The sequence below is a fragment of the Idiotropiscis lumnitzeri genome, chromosome 8, assembly GCF_059441095.1.
Source record: "Idiotropiscis lumnitzeri isolate Australia: NSW breed Sydney's pygmy pipehorse chromosome 8, RoL_Ilum_1.0, whole genome shotgun sequence".
Taxonomy (NCBI): Eukaryota; Metazoa; Chordata; class Actinopteri; order Syngnathiformes; family Syngnathidae; genus Idiotropiscis; species Idiotropiscis lumnitzeri.
The window spans coordinates 5,958,288-5,979,794 of record NC_142398.1 but is presented as its reverse complement, the minus strand read 5'-3'; the positions used below and the strand labels follow the sequence as shown (position 1 = coordinate 5,979,794).

The 21,507-nt window shown below is 38.5% G+C and overlaps 2 protein-coding genes across 4 annotated transcripts in view; both read left to right on the top strand.

Moving 5' to 3' along the window:
• Nucleotides 1–856: 856 nt before the first annotated feature.
• mnd1 (meiotic nuclear divisions 1 homolog (S. cerevisiae)) lies at nt 857–7,375 on the top strand. Its single transcript, XM_088303143.1, has 8 exons — nt 857–1,096; nt 1,904–1,969; nt 2,055–2,112; nt 2,859–3,007; nt 3,479–3,553; nt 3,644–3,758; nt 5,350–5,394; nt 6,670–7,375. The coding sequence occupies exons 1-8, from the start codon at nt 1,094–1,096 to the stop codon at nt 6,774–6,776; spliced, it is 618 nt and encodes a 205-aa protein (XP_088159269.1). The 5' UTR covers nt 857–1,093; the 3' UTR covers nt 6,777–7,375.
• Nucleotides 7,376–8,353: 978 nt separating this feature from the next.
• The window catches only part of tmem131l (transmembrane 131 like), a 39,824-nt gene continuing 26,670 nt past the window's right edge, over nt 8,354–21,507 (top strand). For 2 of the 3 annotated variants that reach the window (XM_088303384.1, XM_088303383.1), the window contains exons 1-3: nt 8,354–8,638; nt 9,063–9,136; nt 12,755–12,798. In XM_088303384.1, the coding sequence (XP_088159510.1) occupies nt 8,515–8,638; nt 9,063–9,136; nt 12,755–12,798 (242 nt within the window). In that variant the 5' untranslated portion in view covers nt 8,354–8,514. The remainder of the gene's footprint in view (nt 8,639–9,062; nt 9,137–12,754; nt 12,799–21,507) is intronic. The other variant, XM_088303382.1, reaches the window with a different exon arrangement.

Genomic DNA, 21,507 nt, shown 5'->3' with positions numbered 1-21,507 from the left:
ATATATATATGTATATATATATATGTATTTATATGTGTATTTATATGTATATATATATGTATATATATATATATATGTATATATATATGTATATATATATATATATTAATTATTGTCAAATTATAGTTTTTTTCTCAAAGTTATAATTCTTTTATCATAACATGATCTCATGACCCGTCAACTTTTTTCATATAATCACGATTTTTTTCTCTTTCCAAATTATCAATCATTACGAATTGATTCGGATTACTTAACTTGTAATACTACAATTGTATTATTCAATGTTATAGCCCTTCCTTGAATTAATTTTGATTGTAATATTATATTAGCATTTTACAATTTTGCCCTCCATAATTTAACATTTTATCCCTAGAAGCCTTGTTGTACTATTAAACATTTTCTGATGAAATTATGATAATTCTATTCTTGTAAAATGACAATTGTTCAACCTTATCACACACACGATGCAATATGACCTAAACTTTGCCCTTTTTCTTTTATTGACATAAAACATCCTATTGCAGCAATTTTTAAACATGTCCTAGATGGACAAATTGTTCAAGGAGAATACAAAATATAGGACGAGATGGTCTTGTCCTACATAGCCAATAGAGAGCAGTGACTCAGTTAAAGAAAAACTCAGTAAAAGTGAAGGCACCTTGACTGAAATCGTAAAATATAATAATTAGTAGAACAACAAACATTCATTTTTACGAGATTTTGATTATAGAAACATGAATCGAAAGAATTCACGTATTCTTTATCATAGTAATCTGGTGGAGAGTGCCAAACACCAACAAAGCATTTGTTTCTGACACATTTTCCAAAACAAATTGGAAGCGCACACGCAGGAATTATTCATGTTTTCGTGGTTCCGTGAATGCGACATAGTGAGGTCACTTGACAGACTTCCGCGGGAAATTCGGAAGCATCTCGACACCCTGATTTTCATTTGGAGTTAAAAAAACAAAACAAAACAAAACAAAAAAAAAACAAAACAAAGAAAACAAAACGGGTCAAATATCACTAACAAACGACTATTTATCACGTATATTAACGGAAGAGGACTTTTCTAGGCGGCCTGTTCATCAAAATGGTAAGCTTGTTGTTTCTAGGAACGTTTAGTGTGTATCGAGCCGGAACGTAACTTGTTCAAAGTTCGATTTCATCGTAGTTACTTTAATGACACATTATCGAATTGTTGAAGGCGTTTACCACGTATTTGTACGTTAAAAATGTCGGTAATGTCAACGTATCTAAGAAAATTGTCGCCGAATGGGGGGTTACCGTAAATAGATGCAGCCTGTCGCAACGAAGCGTCGTCTCAACATTGAAATTCATTTTACGTCTCGAGTAACTGTGTCGTCAGATTAAAATGAAATTAATCAAATTAAACGTATTAAAATGAGATCCTTTTTTAAATGTTTTTTGGTGAAAATTTCACATTAATAAGTTTAAATTTGTAAATTAAATTCCGTTATTTATATTATTTTTGTTTGAGATTGATATTCATTTCAAGTCTCTTTATTTAACAACAACCCCCCCAAAAAATACATCAATAAATGCTATTCATTCAGGAATATATCAATTTTAAGTCTCACGCATATCCTTGTTTGAAATGTAATTAGTATTATTGGTCTATGATTTTTTTCCCTTTTATTTAAATTCTTTGTATACTGTATATTAATGTTGTGAATGCTAGTAAAACGTTTGTTCTATATATCAAGTAAATTTTAAGGGTATTTTTGTACACTTTACTCAAGGTTTAACTTTAATTAAATGTAGTAGTTGGGAGTTTTCACAATTTTGTTACTTCTTCTCAGCCACCATAGTACCAAGTTACTCATAAATAATTGAATAATTCAGAATTTTGGAATTTTTATTATTATCACTGGTGTTTCAGTCCAAAAAGAAAGGACTAAGTTTCGAGGAGAAAAGAAGTCGCATGATGGAGATTTTCTTTGAAACAGTAAGAAATATATACAAAAACAATAATTACAATTGTTGTTATTATGTTTGATGCACAATAAATTCCACGTCTGTTGTTTTTGTAGAAGGATGTATTTCAGCTGAAAGACATTGAGAAGATTGCTCCTAAAACAAAAGGAATAAGTAAGTAATAATCCACAATCAGCAGTTCAGATAATGGATGGATGGATAATTCACAGTCATAAAAAGCTTTGCTCCTTTTTAAAAATTTTCAACCAGCAGTGCTACACCATGTAGACAAATGACAACTCTCTAGTGCGTAAAACTGCCTTTACTTCAACAATAACAATGTAGATGCTCGGGCTGGGTCCTGATTAAAAGCACATGTTTTTCAGCCCCTTGCTCGGGCATGATGCTGTTACTTAATGACGACAGGGAGAGGAGGGGAAAGGGGAGTGTTGCCTGCAGATCCTTCCAGGTTTTTCCTAATATGCGACTGCTAGTCCTCAGAACAGAACGCTTCTTTATATTATTGTATATAATATACATTATTATATATCAAACACTCAGTCTTTACTTTAGGGACAAATCACAAAGGCGTCATCTAAAAATCCAAACGTTAATTCACGTTTCATCTGTGAATTGATTTTATTTTAATCATCCTTAAGTGTCATTCGAGCGTTTCGGGAAAAAAAAAGCTTTGATATTTTGCTGAAGTGCGCTTCCTTTGCATATCTCTCTGTATTGGATTTTATTGTGATGTTTTTCTTTTTTTTTTTTCTTTTCTTATAAGACCAAGTGTCTTAAAAAAAGCCAAAGAACAAGCATGCCTCACTTTAGTGGTTCCACTGTATTCTACTGCCATGCAAGCTAATACTCCAGGAAGAAGGCGCCAGGTCGGGTGATGTTGTGTCTGTAACATCTTTCAGCCCCCATGTCGGTAAAGGAGGTGCTACAGAGCCTGGTGGATGACAACATGGTGGACTGTGAGCGTGTGGGCACGTCCAATTACTACTGGGCCTTCCCCAGCAAAGCTCTGCACGCTCGCGAGCTCAAACTGGAGGAGCTGAACAAACATGTGAGTGCACAAAAAAAAACATCCTGAATAAAAGAACTTGTTTTGGGGTCGCTTAATGCTTACAACAAAATAGATATGCATTACAGGCAGAACCTTTGAGCATTTTAGGATACTTAAACCTTTTGCATTTGTTTAAGTTTGCCGAGAAAAATCTGCAAAAATCGCCCATTTTTATTTTGGGGGCAGTTGAATGTCATTACACTGTGTTTGTTTTATGCCTAAAAAAAAACCTAATAAATAATAAGAAAAAAAAATCGTCCCGATTATTAAAATAGCTAATATTGTCCAATCGATTAATCGGTCGGGCCTAGTAAACAGGAGTTGAATGCAAGCCTATAGTCATCTCGTTTGCTCCCTGAATGCGTTGCTACTGTACTGAAGTTTATTTCACATTCCAATGTGTTTATTTTAAAAGTTAGTATGTTCCAAAGCAGCAGTGTAGTTGTAATGCAAAGCTCTCTACACTCAAAGGTGTCTGAGGCAAAGCAGCGCCAAACATCTCTACAGGACGCAATTGGAAAAGCAAAAGAAGGACGCCAGGATACAGTAAGAAAACACATTTGTTAGCATTTAAAACATGGTAGTATGTTCACAAGTTGAATGAGCACGTATGCGTGTGTGTGTGTGTGGGTGTAGAAAGAGAGGAATGCCATGTTGAAGGAGCTTCAGGCTCTGAAAGATGAGCGAGCTCAGCTGCAGACTGAGTTGGACAAGTACAAGGACTGTGACCCACAAGTTGTCGAACAGATGAGTGAGTACTCGTGACCAATCCAGCCAATTTAATCAGCGAATATCAGCTATTTCTAATGTCTGCAAAAGTCTGCTATTTTTTTTGTTTGTTTTTTGGGTGGGGGTTATAATTTCTGACGATTTACTTGTTTTTTGTTTTTTTTTGCACCTTAAAACATTATAGCATAAGATAAAGATCATGACATTCAAACATTTCAGCCCCTGACCAAAAATAAAAATAAAATCTGCCAACTTTTGCAGACTTTTATATCTGTAAAGTTAAGAAAAAACACTAAAGGACAAAGTAATCTAAAACGAATGTTATGCCTGTAATAACTCTTTATTATTGTAACTGTTTAAGGAACCCACTTTTTTTTAAATTAACTTTTAATTTTTTAAATGAATTGTCCGATTAATTGGTTATTGGAATCGGCATCGGCCTAAAAATAAATTATCTGTAGCATGAACAAACGGAAGTAATGACAGTCTATTTGAGAGAGGTGTATATTTTTTTCTCAAGTGGATGACAGCCCAATACAACCTAATCGGGCCTCTATTAGTGGATCACTGTTCGAGGAAAAACGTCATAGCTTCTATTCACTGAAATAAACACAGTTACAATTATTTTCCTGATCTGTTTATTCGTCATAAGTGGATAAATGACAGACCCAATCGGGGTACAACATCTATTAACGTTTAGGGTCAGTACATGAGGAAATACTGTAATGAATTTAGAGAATTACACTTCCTTATTTGTCCTAAGTGGTTGACACACCTGCCAACTAACCAGGGCACGGCACCCATTATCAGGATGGTCATTATTTCAGGATAAACACTAATCAACTGAGATAACACTTCTCACTCATACTTTGCCCGATGGGCTTTCATTTAAGGTAGGTGTGTATTAATTTTGAGTGGATAATTGACTCAGAGTGACTAATGGCATTTGTTAGTGGGGTGATATTTGAAAATTATTGTACTGTCAGTCAGTGAACTGTGATAATTATTTTAAGTCCCCCTATTTTTCTTGATGGGGAAATCGTTTTGAAACAAGGCCGAGCCACAGTCTTCGTGGGTGCGGCTTGGCTGGCTAATCATATTCAAGTATCAAGTCAATATGGGCATTTTGTTTCGTCATAATTTATGGTTTGTTTTAGTCAATACTTGGAAAATTTTATAAACAACCCATAATGATAACGCTGACATTTTTTTTTCCAAATTTGTTTATATAAAAATTTAAAACATTACATGTACTTACCTGAAGTGTAAAGCATAGTTCATGAAATCTAAACACAATAAGTTCCTAATTCCAAGGTAACGTTTCTGTGATTTAATAAACACAATCTATAAACACAATTTATCAATTTATTTAGTCTTACACTTCATTCAATTAAAATAAAAGTAAGTTAAAACAAAATTAAGAATGACAGCCCGACAGGAACATGTTCCCACATCCTGAATATACAATAAGACAAGATCTGATAATAAATTGCTTCAGTTATTAATATTGTTCCATAATATAAACTTATTACTTATTAGCCATTGACTGGCTACTTGATGTGTCAATCATCATGAGTAATCCACTACTTAGTTTGCCTTTTCTTGTTTTGCAGGAAAATCAAACGTTGTAGCCAAGGAAGCTGTCACTAGGTGGACAGGTGAGTAATTTTGGGGAATTTTCTGGCACACCCTGCTTGCATTTCTTTTCAAGGGAGCGCAAATGCTGCTAGTGAAACAGTTGACACAAGAAGTCTCTCTCTCTCTCTCTCTCCCTCTCTCTCTCTCTATCGCTCGCTCTCTCGCTAGCGCGAATGCTGCTTGTGAAATAGTTGACGCATGGGGGCTGTTTCTGTCTCTGTCCCTGTGACCTGTCCTAGTGTTGACTCATCAAATGTAACCGTGGTGAACGAATGTTGACTATTTTGCTCAAAATGCCTCAGTCTGCTGGACCGAGCTCGAAGGCACACAATGTGGAAGTAAACAAAAAGAGGAAGTGAAAGGTGAAAAAACCCCGAAACAAAACAAAACAACCAAGGACACACTTATATCCAGGCCCATCTGGTTTTTGGCCTAAACAGGTAGCTGTAGAACAGAGGTGTCATTTTTGTGAACGGGCCACATCGTGGTACTGGTTTCCCTCAGAGGGCCGTTATGACTGTGAACTCATATAAATCACCTTACATTATCACTTACACACAACACATTGATACAAAGCTAGTTTTGAAATCAGAAGCCAGTAATAAATGGCAATATCTCATTTCTCAATGTTGTTAAAAGTGAAGAAAATGTGCTAGAAGCAGCAAGTTGAAGCACATGAATTTCCCTTCGTGGGCCACATAAAATGAGGTCGCGGGCCACATCTGGCCCCCGGGCCTTGAGTTTGACACATGTACTGTAGAAGCTGAAAAAGAATTTAAACAGGTTTCCACCAGCAGAGGGCACAGTTACAATGTGCCTTTGCCAGATGTTGCCTAAAGAGTTGCCGAAACTGAAATGGAAAATAAACTGGATTCTACCAGGGGAGGGCCCAATTACACTCCAGCCCAATAAGTTTGCTGCCAAAAAAAGGTTGCTGAAACAGAAAGTGAACTACCATCCATTATCAGGGGCACAATTATATCCCGGCCCGATTCGTTGGTTGCCTGAATAGGTCACTAGAGAAACTGAAACAAAGTAAACCCATTTCCATTAGTGGAGCGCACAATTACATTCAGAACCAACCAGACAGGTTGCTGATTCAGCTGAAACTGAAAGTAAACGGATTGCACCATGAAATTAGACCCAGGCTCAACAAGTTGATGTTTTTTTCCTGCCTCGACTAAATCATCGTTTTCCAGTCCCAAGAACATTAACACCTCCATACCCGACCGACTAGGCATGCCAGTAACACCACTTACATGTAACATGACTTTTTGTTGTTTTTGTTTTTCCAGACAATGTTTTCGCCATCAAGTCGTGGACCAAGAAGAAGTTTGCATTTGACGACAGCCGTATGGACAAAGCCTTCGGGATTCCCGAGGACTTTGACTACATGGACTGATTGACTCATGGTTCTCCAATTTAAGGACACAAGTCTTGTGTTGCCAGATGAATCTCATTGGCCCTTATTTGAGTTTTTGAGTGCAACCAGAGATGAAACAAGAGCATCCCTTTGCGGGTTAGACGACAAAAAACTATTTGTGCCTGTTGACCTAAAGACTGGACTTCCTGAGGAGAGCCATCATTGTTGCTGAATGTGGAGTTCTTTTGCCTTTTTTGGATTGTTTTCACAAAGTTCCGCTATTTTCCTGTTTGACAATGCAAATGTTTCTCCGTTTCTACACCAGGCCTGTACAAGCAGTTTCTGGATGAGCCAACAAAATGGGAACAATTCTGTCATGGCACGTCAGCGATGACTAGTCGCGCCTTCTGCAAAACAAGATGCAGAGCAAAGCCCCGGTGTGTTTACTCGATGTGTGAGTGTACGAATGTACCCCAGTGTCACTTGTCTTTTTGCTTAACGATACGCCAGGCGACATTGTGATTGCAATGTTCTCGTTTGTTTGCTTATTGAAAATGTGCTGCTGCTGTGAAGTAGCGCAAGTGAGAGAGGGGGGAAAAATGTCAATAAATGCCTGAGTGCAGGTTTGTTTGGACACACCCACCCGCGTCGTAACATCGCTCATGTGTGTACTTGCCCAACCTGTCTTTGCCGCCAATTATCACGCTGTTTCATGCTGAATTCACTGGCGACCAAAGCAAGCACACTTGAACGCTTTAATTGTGTTATACAGTGGTGGGCGGTCAAGGTCTTCTCGGCTGGCCTAACATAATCAAGAAATCATGATCATATTTTTCACATTGATGTCATATTATAATCGAGTGTTGTATTATTAGGTGAGAGTTCTTTTTCAAGTCAGACTAAGTAGGACTTCACTGAAGGCCCAGGTGTGAAATACATGGCCCGCCACTGGTCTTATGTAATTTAGCAGATGAGAAATAACTCGAGTCCTCTTACTTATCTGACAGAAATGTTTCCCAGGATTCCCCCTATAGTCTTTGTCAGTTAAACATAGCTACAATGTGTTGCCCCCCAATTCCTGAAAAATTGTCAACAGGTTGTAGACTGGAGGAGGCACACAAAGGGCGAGAAGTGGACGTCCTGGAAAACATACAGTATTTATACATTAAGGGAAAAATGACATCGGCAGGTGGCAAGAGAGAGACTGAAAGAGTCACAGAAAGACCTTGAAGTGGAAGTTAGAAATGTATCCATCAAGATGTTTTGTTCATTGATGTGCTAAAATATGCACAGATAATATTGTACAGTCTTCGAATTTTGCTTTGCAAGTTATGCAAATTATTTTTGAAGTGAAAAAAATTAGCTAACTGAGTTGTGTGTGCGTGCGTGTGTGTTTGCGTGTGCGCGAATGTGCGTTTGGGCTATCTAAACTAAAGCGATAACTCAAGATTAATTTGATTTTTTTCACTTCAATAATAATTTGAATATCTTGCTAAGCACCTTTAAGAACACACGAAAAAGAAAAATAATCCGCCTGCATGGTGTAACACGCAATTTACATTTTAGTGCCATTTCTCGCTTTCACTTTGGCCGACACGTAGCCAATTTGTCAACTGTGTCGATTTGCGTGCGCACTGCGCATGCGCGTAGAGTAATCGCGAAGGAGGGTGGGCCAGAGTGCTCGCTGAGGGGAGGCGGTTGCTGCTGTGGCCGGAGACAACGAAGTAAGCACCTACCCAGCGAGCGAGCGCGGCGGCGGTGTGGCAAAACATAAGGCATGGCGGGGCCGCAGGACTTCCAGCAGGGCAGCTACTGTCACCGGAAGACGTGGCTCAACGTACTACTGGGAATATTGCATTTAGTTTTACCCTGCGTGCAACACGGAGGAGCTCAGAGACAAGGTTCGTCCGAAAATAACAAACCAAAAAAAAAACTAAACATTTTTTTCCTCCCGTAACGTCAAGTTAGCTAGACGTTCATTTGACAGCACTCTCGAATGGGGCTCTAATAGCTCCTTTATCGTTGCATTTACACCCACGCGCTCATTATTGTGTTCTTCAACACTAATCGCTGCGAGTAGTTTCTAAAGCAAATGTGACTGTTTGTGTGAACAAATTGGTTTAGCTGCCGTGCTAACGCTTCCTGCTAACTAGTCAGCCTTTGTCAAAGCGATGCCAAGTCACGTCACCCTTCTCGTTTCGTTTAGAAGCTCACTCTTAACTGTGAGGTCTTTTCATTGCCGCCGATACACGTGTTGAACGCTGCCAAATCAACTTGTCACCTCTCGTCTCATCTGATGTGTTGTTTTTCTCGCCCATTCAAAAGCTCTGAGCCAAATCGCCACAAGCGTGGTCGAGGTCTGGCAACCGGAGGATGCAGACACACTTGTCCCGTTGCAGGTAAATGCCACTGCTTGTTTATACACGTGTGGAAATATTGTTTTTCCAGAACTAGTATATTCATTTATTTGTTTGTTTTAACCCCCAAAAGATCTCCAATCGGGAACACGTGTGTGACATCCATTGTTTCCCTTCTCTTTGAACATGTGCACGTCCCCCACCACCTCTTTTGTTCGCGTACTTCATTGACGCTGATCGCAATTTTACTTTCACATGTATATTATGCATTTGTAAATTATGCATATGTCAGTTTTTTGCCATGCAAACGGCGCCTAGTGCCCCCTTCCAGCATGCGGCTTCCCCCCACGTTCCAATCTCCACTCCATAATGGGGGGTGCAACTGCACATGGAGGCAGGCGACCCCACGACACTTTGCAATGCTTCTGTTATACTCGCCCTCCACAATGTTAGGAACACGTGCACACACCAGTTTGATTAATATATATCGACAGTTATTAATTTATTATTGGATTTAAAAGTATTATTGTGAGGAGAAGTGGATTGGAGAATGAATGGATGGATGGTTACTGCATCGTTCTGGGAGCTGTTCGTGATATTTTGCCCTTATGTTATTGCAAATTAAAAAAAAATCTATGTGCAAAATTTCCTTTGTATAAGAAATATTAGAAGTGTTTTCTGTACAATATAGTTACGTGCCGTGATGCTTTTTGCTATCCATCATTTCGATTTTTTTTTTAATTTGATGTGATAGAATATAATTTTGTTACCGTAATTAGAACAATAGAAATTTGTTATTTCAAGGATTATATTATTGTCTTTTCTTGTCAACCCCCTACACTATATACATGGATATGTTAGCCTACATCAGTGCTTCTCAATTATTTTCTATGCCCCCACCAACAAGAAGAAAACAATTCTCACCCCACCACCTACTCTCCGCTGCATTTATAAATAATAGCATGTTCATTGCAAAACAAACCTTCTCCATAGATTTAATACTCGCTGCGCACAATAGGCAATGAGAGCACCACTGCCAACTACTGGAGTGGATGTGCAATTACACTTCATTATATGGCAGGGGAAAAAAATCATGTTCCCCAGATTCCCCTCAGCATCGCACCGCGCCCCCCACGGGGGCTCGCCCCACAATTATAGAAACACTGGCCTACATGCGTGTGTGTGTATTCAATGTCTTGGTTAAATATTGAAATTATATGTATTTTTGGAATTATTCACTTTAAATGAATGATGGTTCCATATATAAATTGAAAAATATCTTGAAATAAAAGTTTGACATTTTTTAATGATTGGTTTAAATATTTAGATTTCATTTAAATTCTTTGTATTTTAATTAAAATAAATAACGACTTTCGCAAAATCTTTCATTAGATACACTTCTTAGTATGATTATGTGCACAGAACAACCACACTAATAAACATACTGTATATTGATCGCACTGCATTTGCAGTGATGAATTTTCCTTAGGAAGTGCGCCTAAGATTTTGCTCTCACCCTGCAGCAATGAAATTTTCAAAGTGAGCGAGTGATTACGTAAGCGCACGTTGAGCGATAACTCACAGTGAGGTTGCCAGCTGACGGTCATGTCACCTGAGGGGGCGTGGAATTTTGTGTACGTATGTGTGTGTGTGTTGTGCGTGGGGGTGTGTGTGTGTGTGTGTTTGTTTGTTGTCCTGGCTTCACCACCACCTCCAGGTCTTTTCAGACCTTCATTGATATAACCAGCGATAAACGTGTTTTAGCAACGTGGCAAGATTTCTCTCAAAACACTATCAAAATTGGAACATTTCATGATTTGATTTACGCCGTTCAGGCAACTTAATACAATGCAATATTTTTTTTCTAGATGGCAGTTTAGCTTCTTTTGACACGTTTATCACACCTAAAACTGTTAAGGCTTCTTTATACTTCCGCGGCCGATGTCCATGCGTACATCACTGCATCAATATCACGCGTCAATTGCTGCGCGCCCACGCGCTGTTTTGAAAATGTGCTGCAATTTCGCTACGACAAATTTATCCCTCAAAACCTTCCACCCCCGTTGGCACGCCAAACTTTCCAAGCCTACAGCTGCAGCAATGTCATGTTGGCCATCTTTATAAAAGCTGGAGCTGGCATCTTATAGAGGAATATATTTGGGCACCTCCTCGCACAGTCGTTCGTCTACTTGGTCCATGTTTTCTTTGTTCGAAATGGCGGAACTTGCCAGGAAACCTGATGTCGTCATTGCAGCATGTGACATAATGGACCAATCAGGAGAGAGAATGCGCACGTCGACGTTCGCGTAGCAACTATTTCTGACGTGTGCGCTACTTGTGTTCGCTGTCATGTCGTGGACCACAACGCGTTGGTCATGTGATGCGATGTGACAAAATGGCCGCCCCTTGAGCGTGTTCCTCTCTCCCTCTGACTGATATGCTTTGCTACATTCTTCCTTTTTCCAGATGGCAGTAGAACTTTTTTTTTTTTTAACATATCCTGCGGCTAATGGCACTCAAAAAGCTAGCAATGTGAACTGCTGACGAAATAGTAATCCTCACTTGCTAAACATGCTGTGCTACATGGCCAAAATACAAGTCCTAAAATTCAACACGCCGCTTCAAATAATATTGCCTGCATTTAATGTTGAATAACTGTTCAAAATAGGCCTGCGCATTATTGGAAACATATGCGATATGGATGTTGACTTTAGCTGTTGGGGAAATGCGCTATATAAAAAAAGCTTGGTTTAACTACTTCTTAACCGTTGTGTGGCAGCTAAGAATGTTAAAATGATAATGACAAAGAGTCCTAATGCCTTAATTGTCCTTCCTCTCCACTTCCTTATATGCTTGGCTAGCTTGCTACATGAGTGTTTAGATGTCTGCTTGACTTGTTATTGCATTGTTATGACAGTTCGTAAGTAAGTAAAATGTTCCTTAATACATATTTTGCACAAGGGCGATGCAATTTATCAATAATGGCCTCTGCAATATGCACATCGCAAAGACATGCAATCATTTTCCCATGGAATTGTATGCTTTTATCCGGATTTGATCAGTCAAATGCTATTAGATACCACCCAGTAGTTGGACATTATCTTGGGGAATTACAGTTAATTAGCTAACAAATTAACCTTGCTTATTTTAAGCATGAAAAAAAGTACTTTAATTAGATAAAAATGTCATCTCTTTCGGTACATATTAAATCGATATGGCTATAGACAACATCCATATCGCAAGTGTTTCCAATATCGTGTAGCCCTATTTTGTTTATATATATATATATATATATATATATATATATATATATATATCTCTAATACCTACACATTCAATTTGGATTAGCTGAATGGTTAGTGTTAAATTCCTGACAGTTTTTGCAAAGTGTTTTGTATGTTCCTATAAAAAAAAAAAAATCAAGACTGGCTTTGTCTTTGAGGACTTTATCCTATTTTTAACAGTAGGGAGCATGGGAAGTAATAGTCTTGAGATTTTGTAATGCCCTGCACAGATTCAAGACACCTAGTGCTAGATGAGGACAAGCAGCCCCAGAATGTAACCGACACAAAGCTTTCTGACACTGGGCAAAGGTTATATTTGAGCCCACATCACGCTGATCGGTTCGAGTGTTTCTTCACAATTCTCTCTCATCCGCAGGTGGAAAAGGGGCCAAGAAAAGATGGTCTTCCACTCAAAGACAGGTAGGTTTATTTACAATTTGAGGAGTTGGGGCAAACCATTACGTTATCGAATGTTTCTGATCATAACAGACCATTTGGTCAGAAAATGTGGCCGCAAGCTAGCACACCTTAAATGTGCCTGATCAAATCTTGTCCATCTGTAGAATCCTGTCGCTTAACAGCATAGATCAACCAACCTGTTCACCACTAAAGAATGTCAAGACAGGTTCTTGATTCTTATTTGGCCTGTGGTAAAACACTGCAGTGTGATGTTTTGAATAGGGAAAAAAGGATACCAAGTTCTTGATTCACATTTCACCCTTGATAAGACTCTCGTGTGCTTTTTGAATGTATAAAAAAACAAACAGGCGACGTGTTGCCAAATAAAACAAGAAGTTCTTGATTGAAATTTGACCTCTTGTTGGGGATGTTTTGAATATTAAAAAACAACTGGTTGCCAAGTAAACAAGGTCTTGATTCTAATTGGACCCATAGTGAGATTGGTTTATTTGAACAGCCTTTTTGCATCGATCAAACATTTCTCAACAATGATGTGTCACGCTTTTGGTTGAAAATTGCCTTTATGAGGGGCCATCCCCTGGATTCAGGCTATGTTGTTTATATTGGTGTTGTGAAGCAGGCGTGTGTGTGTTGGAGGGTGGGGGTCTGCTTATGGTGGGAGTTTGAGGGCCGTGGGTAGAGAGGCACAGAACAGAATTCCTGACTAATTTTAGAACTCCTTAAAAGAAAATGGATGGCAGGTCTTGTCGTTCCCAGCTGCTTCCCCTGTAAAAGAAAATTCTCCCCCCCCAATGGAAATATCAACAGTTTCTGGTGGTTAAGAGCATTGCAATGTTTTCCCTGGGGAATCTTCTGGATTTTCTCCTGAAATCCAAACGGGGTATACGGTTTGACAGAAAGAAATCACACATTTTTAAAAATGAAATGAATTTTAAAATGATTACTGTTGATGGGCTGAAATCAGAGGAGTTGGACAATATTATGTTAAAGAATGCTGCAAAACGCTTACTCAACTATTAAAATAGTCGATTGATTTGATAATTGAATTAGGGCGATTAATTTTGACACCTGTAACCCAGGCTTGACGCCCCACTTTGAACCACAAACAGTTGCTTGAATTCCTAATTTTAAACACTGACCCACTCTTGAAACGTTTTCATTTTCTAAAGTAACCCTTGGTCTGGCTCTGGTCAGAGTCCTGACCCCAACTCGTTAGAACACCTTTGCAATGAATCGGAGCAGCTGCAGAATAGTCCAAAGTTCCCAAAACACACTCCTAAACCTTGTGGAAAGCATTCCCGGAAGGCTTGAAGCTGTTTTGGCTGCTCATGGTGGACCAACATCATTTTAAACCAGATGAAATAAATGCGTTCACTTGAGTACATACATCCTTAAACCTGCTGGGTTGTAAAATAGCCCAATGTGGGGAGAGAAAAAACCCAAATTGGATTAAAAATAAAAAAACATCCACGATATATGGGTTCAAAATAGCCCAATACATGGGTTAAAATAATCAAATATATACCAGGTAAGCAAGCCATTTTGGGTTATTTTTAACCCAGTTGTTATAAATGTGTGTGGGAGTCATGTCAGGTAAGCAAATACTTCATGTAGAATTAAAACTGGCTTACCGCAAAGGTTAATCACGCCTGTAACCAGTTTATGAAGTGATCCTCGTTTTCAACCAAACTTGCCAAACTATTTTTAGCCTATGAGGAGGTGACAAGCAGCTCATTGACCTCCACGGTACTCAGGCTGCGCGACCTCTCTCGTTGCCCGTCTTATCAGCCACTCGGCCAGCCCGTCGCCACTCAGCTCATTGGAGAGCCATCACTTAGCCCCTCCATCACTTGTTACTCAACCTAAGACGAGGGTCGGCAAAATCTGACTCGCTATGTTCTCTAACTCAACCGAATAGAGCATTTTCATTATCTAGGCCCCATTAATATACATAGATTATATTATCTTTTATTTGATCTGTTTTTTTTTTAAATCTTCATTCTAATTTATATTTATGTTTTCATCTAATTAAATAATTAATTAATTGATTTAATTTAAAAGTAAATGCAAAATCAATGAAAAAAATAAAGAAAAAAGACAATTTTGCATATACAGTCAATCCACTCATTTGCTATTCCAAAAATGTTGATAAACCGCTAACACAGTTTGTGTTTTCCATGAAAACCAGGAGTTTGCTGCCTCCAGGACACCCCTCCCAAACACAATTATTCTTATTTTTTTTTAATTGGGGGTGCAAAAAAATCCACCAAAAATCCTGCCAATCAGAATCAGCCCCGACTCCTGATTGGTTAATAATTGTGGCACAGTTATCACGCCTGCATCGTAAGCGCAAATCTGCGTTTAGTACGCGTAGAGGCGAGAGATGCCGTAAGCGTAAAACGTATTTTTTGCGTACGCGTGATGGTTCTTGTACACGCGAAACACATTTTGGTACATCCAAAACATGTTTTCGTACTCGGTATTTGACATTACGCTTACGTAATTGTGGCAGAAATCTAAAGCCATCGTGGTACGTTGACATAATGTAGCATCTACTGTGGATTGTGGCGGCGTTAGTCAGCGAAATCACATGTATTAAAAACCAAAACATAGTTTTTATATATGCGTGATTGACATCAAAACAGCAAGAGCACAAGCGCTAACTTTCGACCAAGCACCGCGTGTTGCGTTTATGAAGTCGAAAATTTCACCACCCAAAGTACAACATGACGCATTTGCCACAAGCCATGAACGGCAACACCCAACAATAAAACATAACACACCTTGGGCCTTAGAATATACTCATTTACAGTGCTAAAAAATATTGGAAAAAACGGGTTAGCAATTGTGTTTTCCTGAGCAATGTTTTTTCCGAGTTTTATGATATGCATCACGCTCAAGATTTCTCTCTCGCTCTACCTCTCTCGCTTTCTTTCTCTCTTGTTTTTTTAGGCACATACCACATTTTGAATGTGCAGATGATATTATACATACTAGATAAGTAAAACAAAACGTTTTGTATTCAGGTTAACTAAAAACAAAATGAAAAATCAATTCAAGTGATGATTTTAGTTTTCTTTGGCACGGTGCATTTCCTCAATTTTATTCATATGATTTCAGTCCCTTCAATATAAAAAAATGCATTGGTGCTCAAGAAATGTGAAATATGTTTACAAGTATTTCATTTAGTATTCAAAGGTAGTTTCGTAATGATAGTGCAAGTCGGCATAGTGTATATTTTTTGGTTCCATTCAAAAGACACGAAAGATTTAGACGCTCACGCTAAACCTCAGTAGGTATTTCATTTGTGGATTGCTGCTGCATCACACGAACGCACAGAGACAAGTGTGGCAGCAGCAATCCACAAATGAAATACCTACTGATGTTTAGCGTAAATAAATACATAAAATATCAAATCAAAATCGGGAACTGAAAATCGAATCGGGGCTTGAGTGAATCGTAACACCCCTACCAATAGGTGAATCTAAACTGCAAGTGTGCATATGTTCACAGTACTATTAACCTTTTGCCGATTTAAATGAATAATTAGTCAATCAATTGTAATTACTAAGCATGGGCATCAGCGTTGTTTTTGGCAGGCATTTTAGATTTAGTCTTAGTCATTTGGACGAAAATGCTTATTAGTTTCGTCACATTTAGTCACTCCTATTTGTGATAGTTTTAGTCAACAAAAACTCAGAGGTTTTAGTCTACCTTTAGTCGACGAAAACACAAAAAATGTTTTAGTCTAGTTTTCACAAATTTATTTGACAAAAACTCCTTAGTCCATTTTTGTTAAAACTAGGCATACAAGGTTTCCACCCAATAGCAAAGACTTTCTGGTTGACTGCTAAGTATTATACACTATAAACCGATAAAGCGGTCAATGCTCATTGCTCCGAAATAAGACGAGAATCAAAACATTTTATTTTGCAACTGTTGTGGCTTTAAAGCAACATAAATAAACAAACGTTTTAACAACATTGACTTGTAATAGACTTGTTCGAATACAGTAGCATAAGTACAATCGCAATCAAACATGGCTTGTTTACTTGTAACAGCTTGCTGTTAATCACAACAAGGTAGCCTACCGAGTGTCACTGTCGCCATGGTTCGTCAAAGCAAAAGCGCGTCAGTGTGGCCTGTGTAAGAAAAGTGTATGAGTGCCAGCCAAGACAAATGACCGCAGACATTTTTTTTTTCAATGCCCGCTGACGTGTTCGTGTTTTGTTGTCCCGTGGCGGGCGTGCCCAAACGAGGATAGGTTGCACTGGCAATTTTTTTTTTGAAAGACAGATTACATGTAGAATAGAAAGTGATGTCAGAAATTTTGAACGTGTCTGACAGACCACACACTAACAATTTTGTCCTAAAGCGTCAACGAAAATTCATGTTCGTCACGTCATGTTTTCGTCATCAAAGAGCCACGTTTTGCTCGTCAACGTCTCATCGTTGAGAAAAAAAGGGGCTGTTAAAGTTCCCTAAAATTTGCTTTAATTATAAATAATTAAATATGAAAATTAATTTCTTAAAACTTTTTTATTCATTTTATCACATTTGTTTATTTGGTTTATTGTGAATAAAATAATACAGAATTTACCATTTTTTATTTTATTAAATAGTGAATTTAGTATGGTTTGTCATGAGTCATATATGTTGCATTAATTTTGCAATTTTTTTCAAATATCCATAAATGGATTTGTTGTAAACAATAAATGAAGATATATCAATAGAATAAACTGAATGAACTAAATTAAATTGTGTTGTCAATTATAATTACATTTATGATCAATAATTAAATTAAACAGGAATTAGTTGTTTTCTTTTTTTTTTTACATTTTAATTTATCACATTAGCTGCCTAATTATTGCTGTATAAAAAAAAAAGGACATACCAATTCAGTCAATAATTGGTTCTTGAAAGGTAATTATGTATAATCCAATGTGAAAATGTATTATATTATGAAAAGAAACAATTTCCGCACTGCATTTTTTTTTTAACTAATCCACAAATGTTTTAGCCCATCTGTTCTGTCCACTTTATAAAACGAATGTGGCCCTCGTGCCCAAAGACTTGCCGGCACTCTTCAACACCAACTGCCCCCCATTCACCACCCCCAACCGCCGCTGGTTGAGGTCCCGGCAAACATTGACTTTATGTGACTTAGATCCGATGGGGGGTTCACCGAGGAGGGAGGAGGATCAAATAGCGCCAAACATAACGTGTTATTTTTGTACCGCGGCGGTGGACACAACTCTTGCCTCTCTCTGCTCACATTAAATATGCATGCTGTGTAGTTATCCAAAGCAGCAGCACGTAAACACTATCTGATGTTGGCACGTGTTGCGTTCAAGGTGATCTTAGGTAAGAATGGATGCCATCAACAGTAAAGGTGTCGTAGCGCCTGAGGAGTGGCCCTCCTTCCCCGAGCATGCAGGCTGCATGAGGCCTTCGTCGGCACACTTTTACACCAGTGAGTCAGTGCTGTGCAGAAAAAGTCACACGAGGAGTCTCAGGTGACCAGGAAAACAACAACAACCAAACATTTGACAGATGCTAATTTAAACTTTAACCTGGGTTTGGAACCCTAATTCAAAACCCCAATCCAAGATGGCTTCCCCACCTTGAGACCCTAACCCAGTTTTGATACCCGAACCCAAAACCCTAATTTGACTCCTGATGTCAACCCTAACCCAAGTTTTTAACCTGAATTTAAAAGCCCTACCCAAACCTTTGTTAGAAACCTACCCGGTAATGAAACCCAAATTTGAAACCCTACTTTATACTGTATCTCTAAGGCAAGCTTCAAACCTGAACTCAAAAGCCCAATTTTACCCCAGAAGTTTTTTTTTGTGTTTTTTTTAAACAAACACTAACACAGGGTTTCGTTTGAAACCCTGACTATGGTTTGATACCCAGACATAGGCTTTCAGTGAAGTCCTTCTTAGTCCGACTTCAGTAAACCCCCTCATAATGGCATCATTTATGACACCTTGGCTGGAGAAATAATACACACACACACACACACACACACACCTAGAAGCTACTGAGTGTTGGATGACCTCGGCTCACGGGAGCGAGCCTCTCTTGAAAATGGACTTGCAAGTATATCTGCAAACAAATCCACACTTTTCCCTCCATTGGCCATTGTGGGCTAAAAACCAAGAATATATTTTTGATTTTCTAACGGTCACCGGGTAAGCTTGTCAGTGTGGATTTGTTGATTCCGCATAGCGCTGCCCTCTCACAAGTGAGTATCTAATCACAGGATGCGTTTGTCACCTTCAACGAGAGGCCTGCTAGAATGCCTTACTGTCATCAACTCGTGATCTGATTGGCTATCGCAACTGTCTATCAACTCTTAAGAGCCAAATCACTCACACAGCAGAGACGACCGCGCTGTTGATTCTGAAGGCCTCGGACGAATAGTGCCTGCCACTGGTACTCTGAAATTTGCCTGGCAACACAAGTTAGCGGAATGTGGGGCACAATGATTGGCTGCTTGCGGTGTTTAGTAATTAACCCGCCTCTTTGAAACAACTTGAACCTGTCGTTTTTCTTTTTCTTCCTTCTCCGAAAGCGGAGAGGGGAGGGGTGCGCAGTTATGCATGGAGGAGGAGTACTAAGGGAGATTAAAAGAGACAGTGATGCACCCCCTGATGCATTTTTCTCTGATTAATGTGCGTACTCATTGTAAAAAAAAATAAAAATAAACCCCAAAAAAAACTTGAAACTTTGACCTTTGTTTGAAAACCTTTCCAAAACTTGAAAATCCTAAATGTTATATGAAATCCAAATTTGAAACCCAATCTTTTCTTTGGTACTTTGACCCAGGCTTGAAACACTCATTTGTAAATTTACTTGTGTCCTGAAACTTGGAATGAACAGTTTTGCAATAGAGTCTAATTGCCATTTTCTTTTCGCCATCATCCTTATTGTGATTTAATATGTGATTTTTTTTTTTTTTCAAGGGAAAGTGCAATTGTGAATGTGCGTGTGCGAGAGGTAAAGCGATGGAAGGGCAGATTGTGACATGAGAAGTTAGGACCATGTTTATTTTTGCAATTTGAAAGTTGCATTCTTGTACGTCATGATGTCTGCTTGAATGTGATTAAACTTCTGTCTCAACTTGTGCCATTTCCCGTGTTGACATCCTTTCATACTCCTGCTTTGTAATAGCAGTCGCCGTTGCTTCTTGTGCTAGATTACAGTAAGTGTACAATGAACTGCTTTTACTTTCATTATCCCCCCCCCAGACAGCGGCTCTCAAACTCGCCGTTTCAAACAGACGATATACACGCAGCCGCTGCCCCCGCCCTACTCACCACTGTGTGCATTTCTAACCATGTTTGGACTGCTCAGTCTGTTTCAAGGAAGTGCCAGTGAGGGAACTGTGCAGCTGCACTTACTGTATGCTCGGCATTAGCGGTCGCTACTTGTAACAACGTATTCTTAAGCTTTGTTCTCATCTACTGTGGGCTTCATTAAGTGTTACATTTACATTTATGATTGTGGTAACAATGTAAAACCCCTGGGGGCAATTTTGGAATTCAAAGTGGAAAATTTCCAAAAATAGTGCATATTAATGGGGGAAAAAAACCTTCCCAACTTAAGACTTCACAGAGGGGTGTGGCATAGTTTTAACTAAAAAACAAAAAAAGCTTGTAAGGCCAATAATTTTCAACGTATGTATGAGTGAACGGTAACATTAATATAACGTTGGTGCAGCGATATGGAAAAAAAAAAAAGGGAAAAAAAAACAAGCTCATTTTATTCAAGCAACAGGGTAATTGGACAAGAAAGTATGCGTTTCCAAATTTGGTGAGTTTTAATTTTTATTCTAAAACAAGAGAATTTGTTTACATTTTTGGGTGCAAACTGAAAACTCAGAAACGTCTCACTCAAAACCAAAGCGCATGATGAACTGTCTGCTTTGGAAATATTAACAAAAACTGGATTTTGACTTAGCACACCGCCCAATTCTTTCTAAAATTCATCGGGATGGGCAAGGCTAGCAAGCTTAGCCAACTCTCTCCATTTCCTGGTGACCAAACAATGCTGTTTATTTTAAATAGATAAAATCAGGTTGTGCTTCTTCCATCTATTAACCTTTAATCGCATTAGAGCCAGATTACTTCATTATCAAGTAGCTGTTTCTTTTTTCTTCTTCTTCGCGGTTCGATTCACATTCAGTACAGTAAGGGAAGAAAAGGCTCCCCCTAATATCTTTCACGTGAGGAACAACAGATTTAATGACAAAAGGAAAAGTCATCTTTTCTTTTTAAGAAAGTGGAATAACAATAGTTTTTTCAGCAAGCGAAGATGTGCAAAACTAACAGGTTTGAACAGTGTAAATGAAGATGCTATAAAAACACTAATAATGGCATTTTTTGTTTTTGTTTCGTTTAGTGTTTTGTTAATGTCAATAGAAAATGTGTGAGGCACTTCAACTTGTCCCTTACCTAATATATACATTTTCTGTGAGCACATAATCACCCCCAAAATATAATCTAATTGCCCGGTCATTTTGGTTATCATGGTTGGCCATTATCTGACCCCCAGGCCTCAAGTTTGACACCTGCACAATAACCATCAAGTCTTCGCACTGTGTCAAGGTTGAAAAAAAAATCTATCTCTTGTGCTGTGCCGAGTCCCAGTGGCCGAATATATTGGCCACCTGTTGGCTGTAAAGCATTTTTATGATATTAT

Coding starts and splice junctions, on each gene's coding strand:
- mnd1 (XM_088303143.1), top strand. Junction 3,554..3,643: donor AAGAAGGACGCCAGGATACA/GTAAGAAAACAC, acceptor GTGTGGGTGTAG/AAAGAGAGGAATGCCATGTT. Junction 3,759..5,349: donor ACAAGTTGTCGAACAGATGA/GTGAGTACTCGT, acceptor CTTGTTTTGCAG/GAAAATCAAACGTTGTAGCC.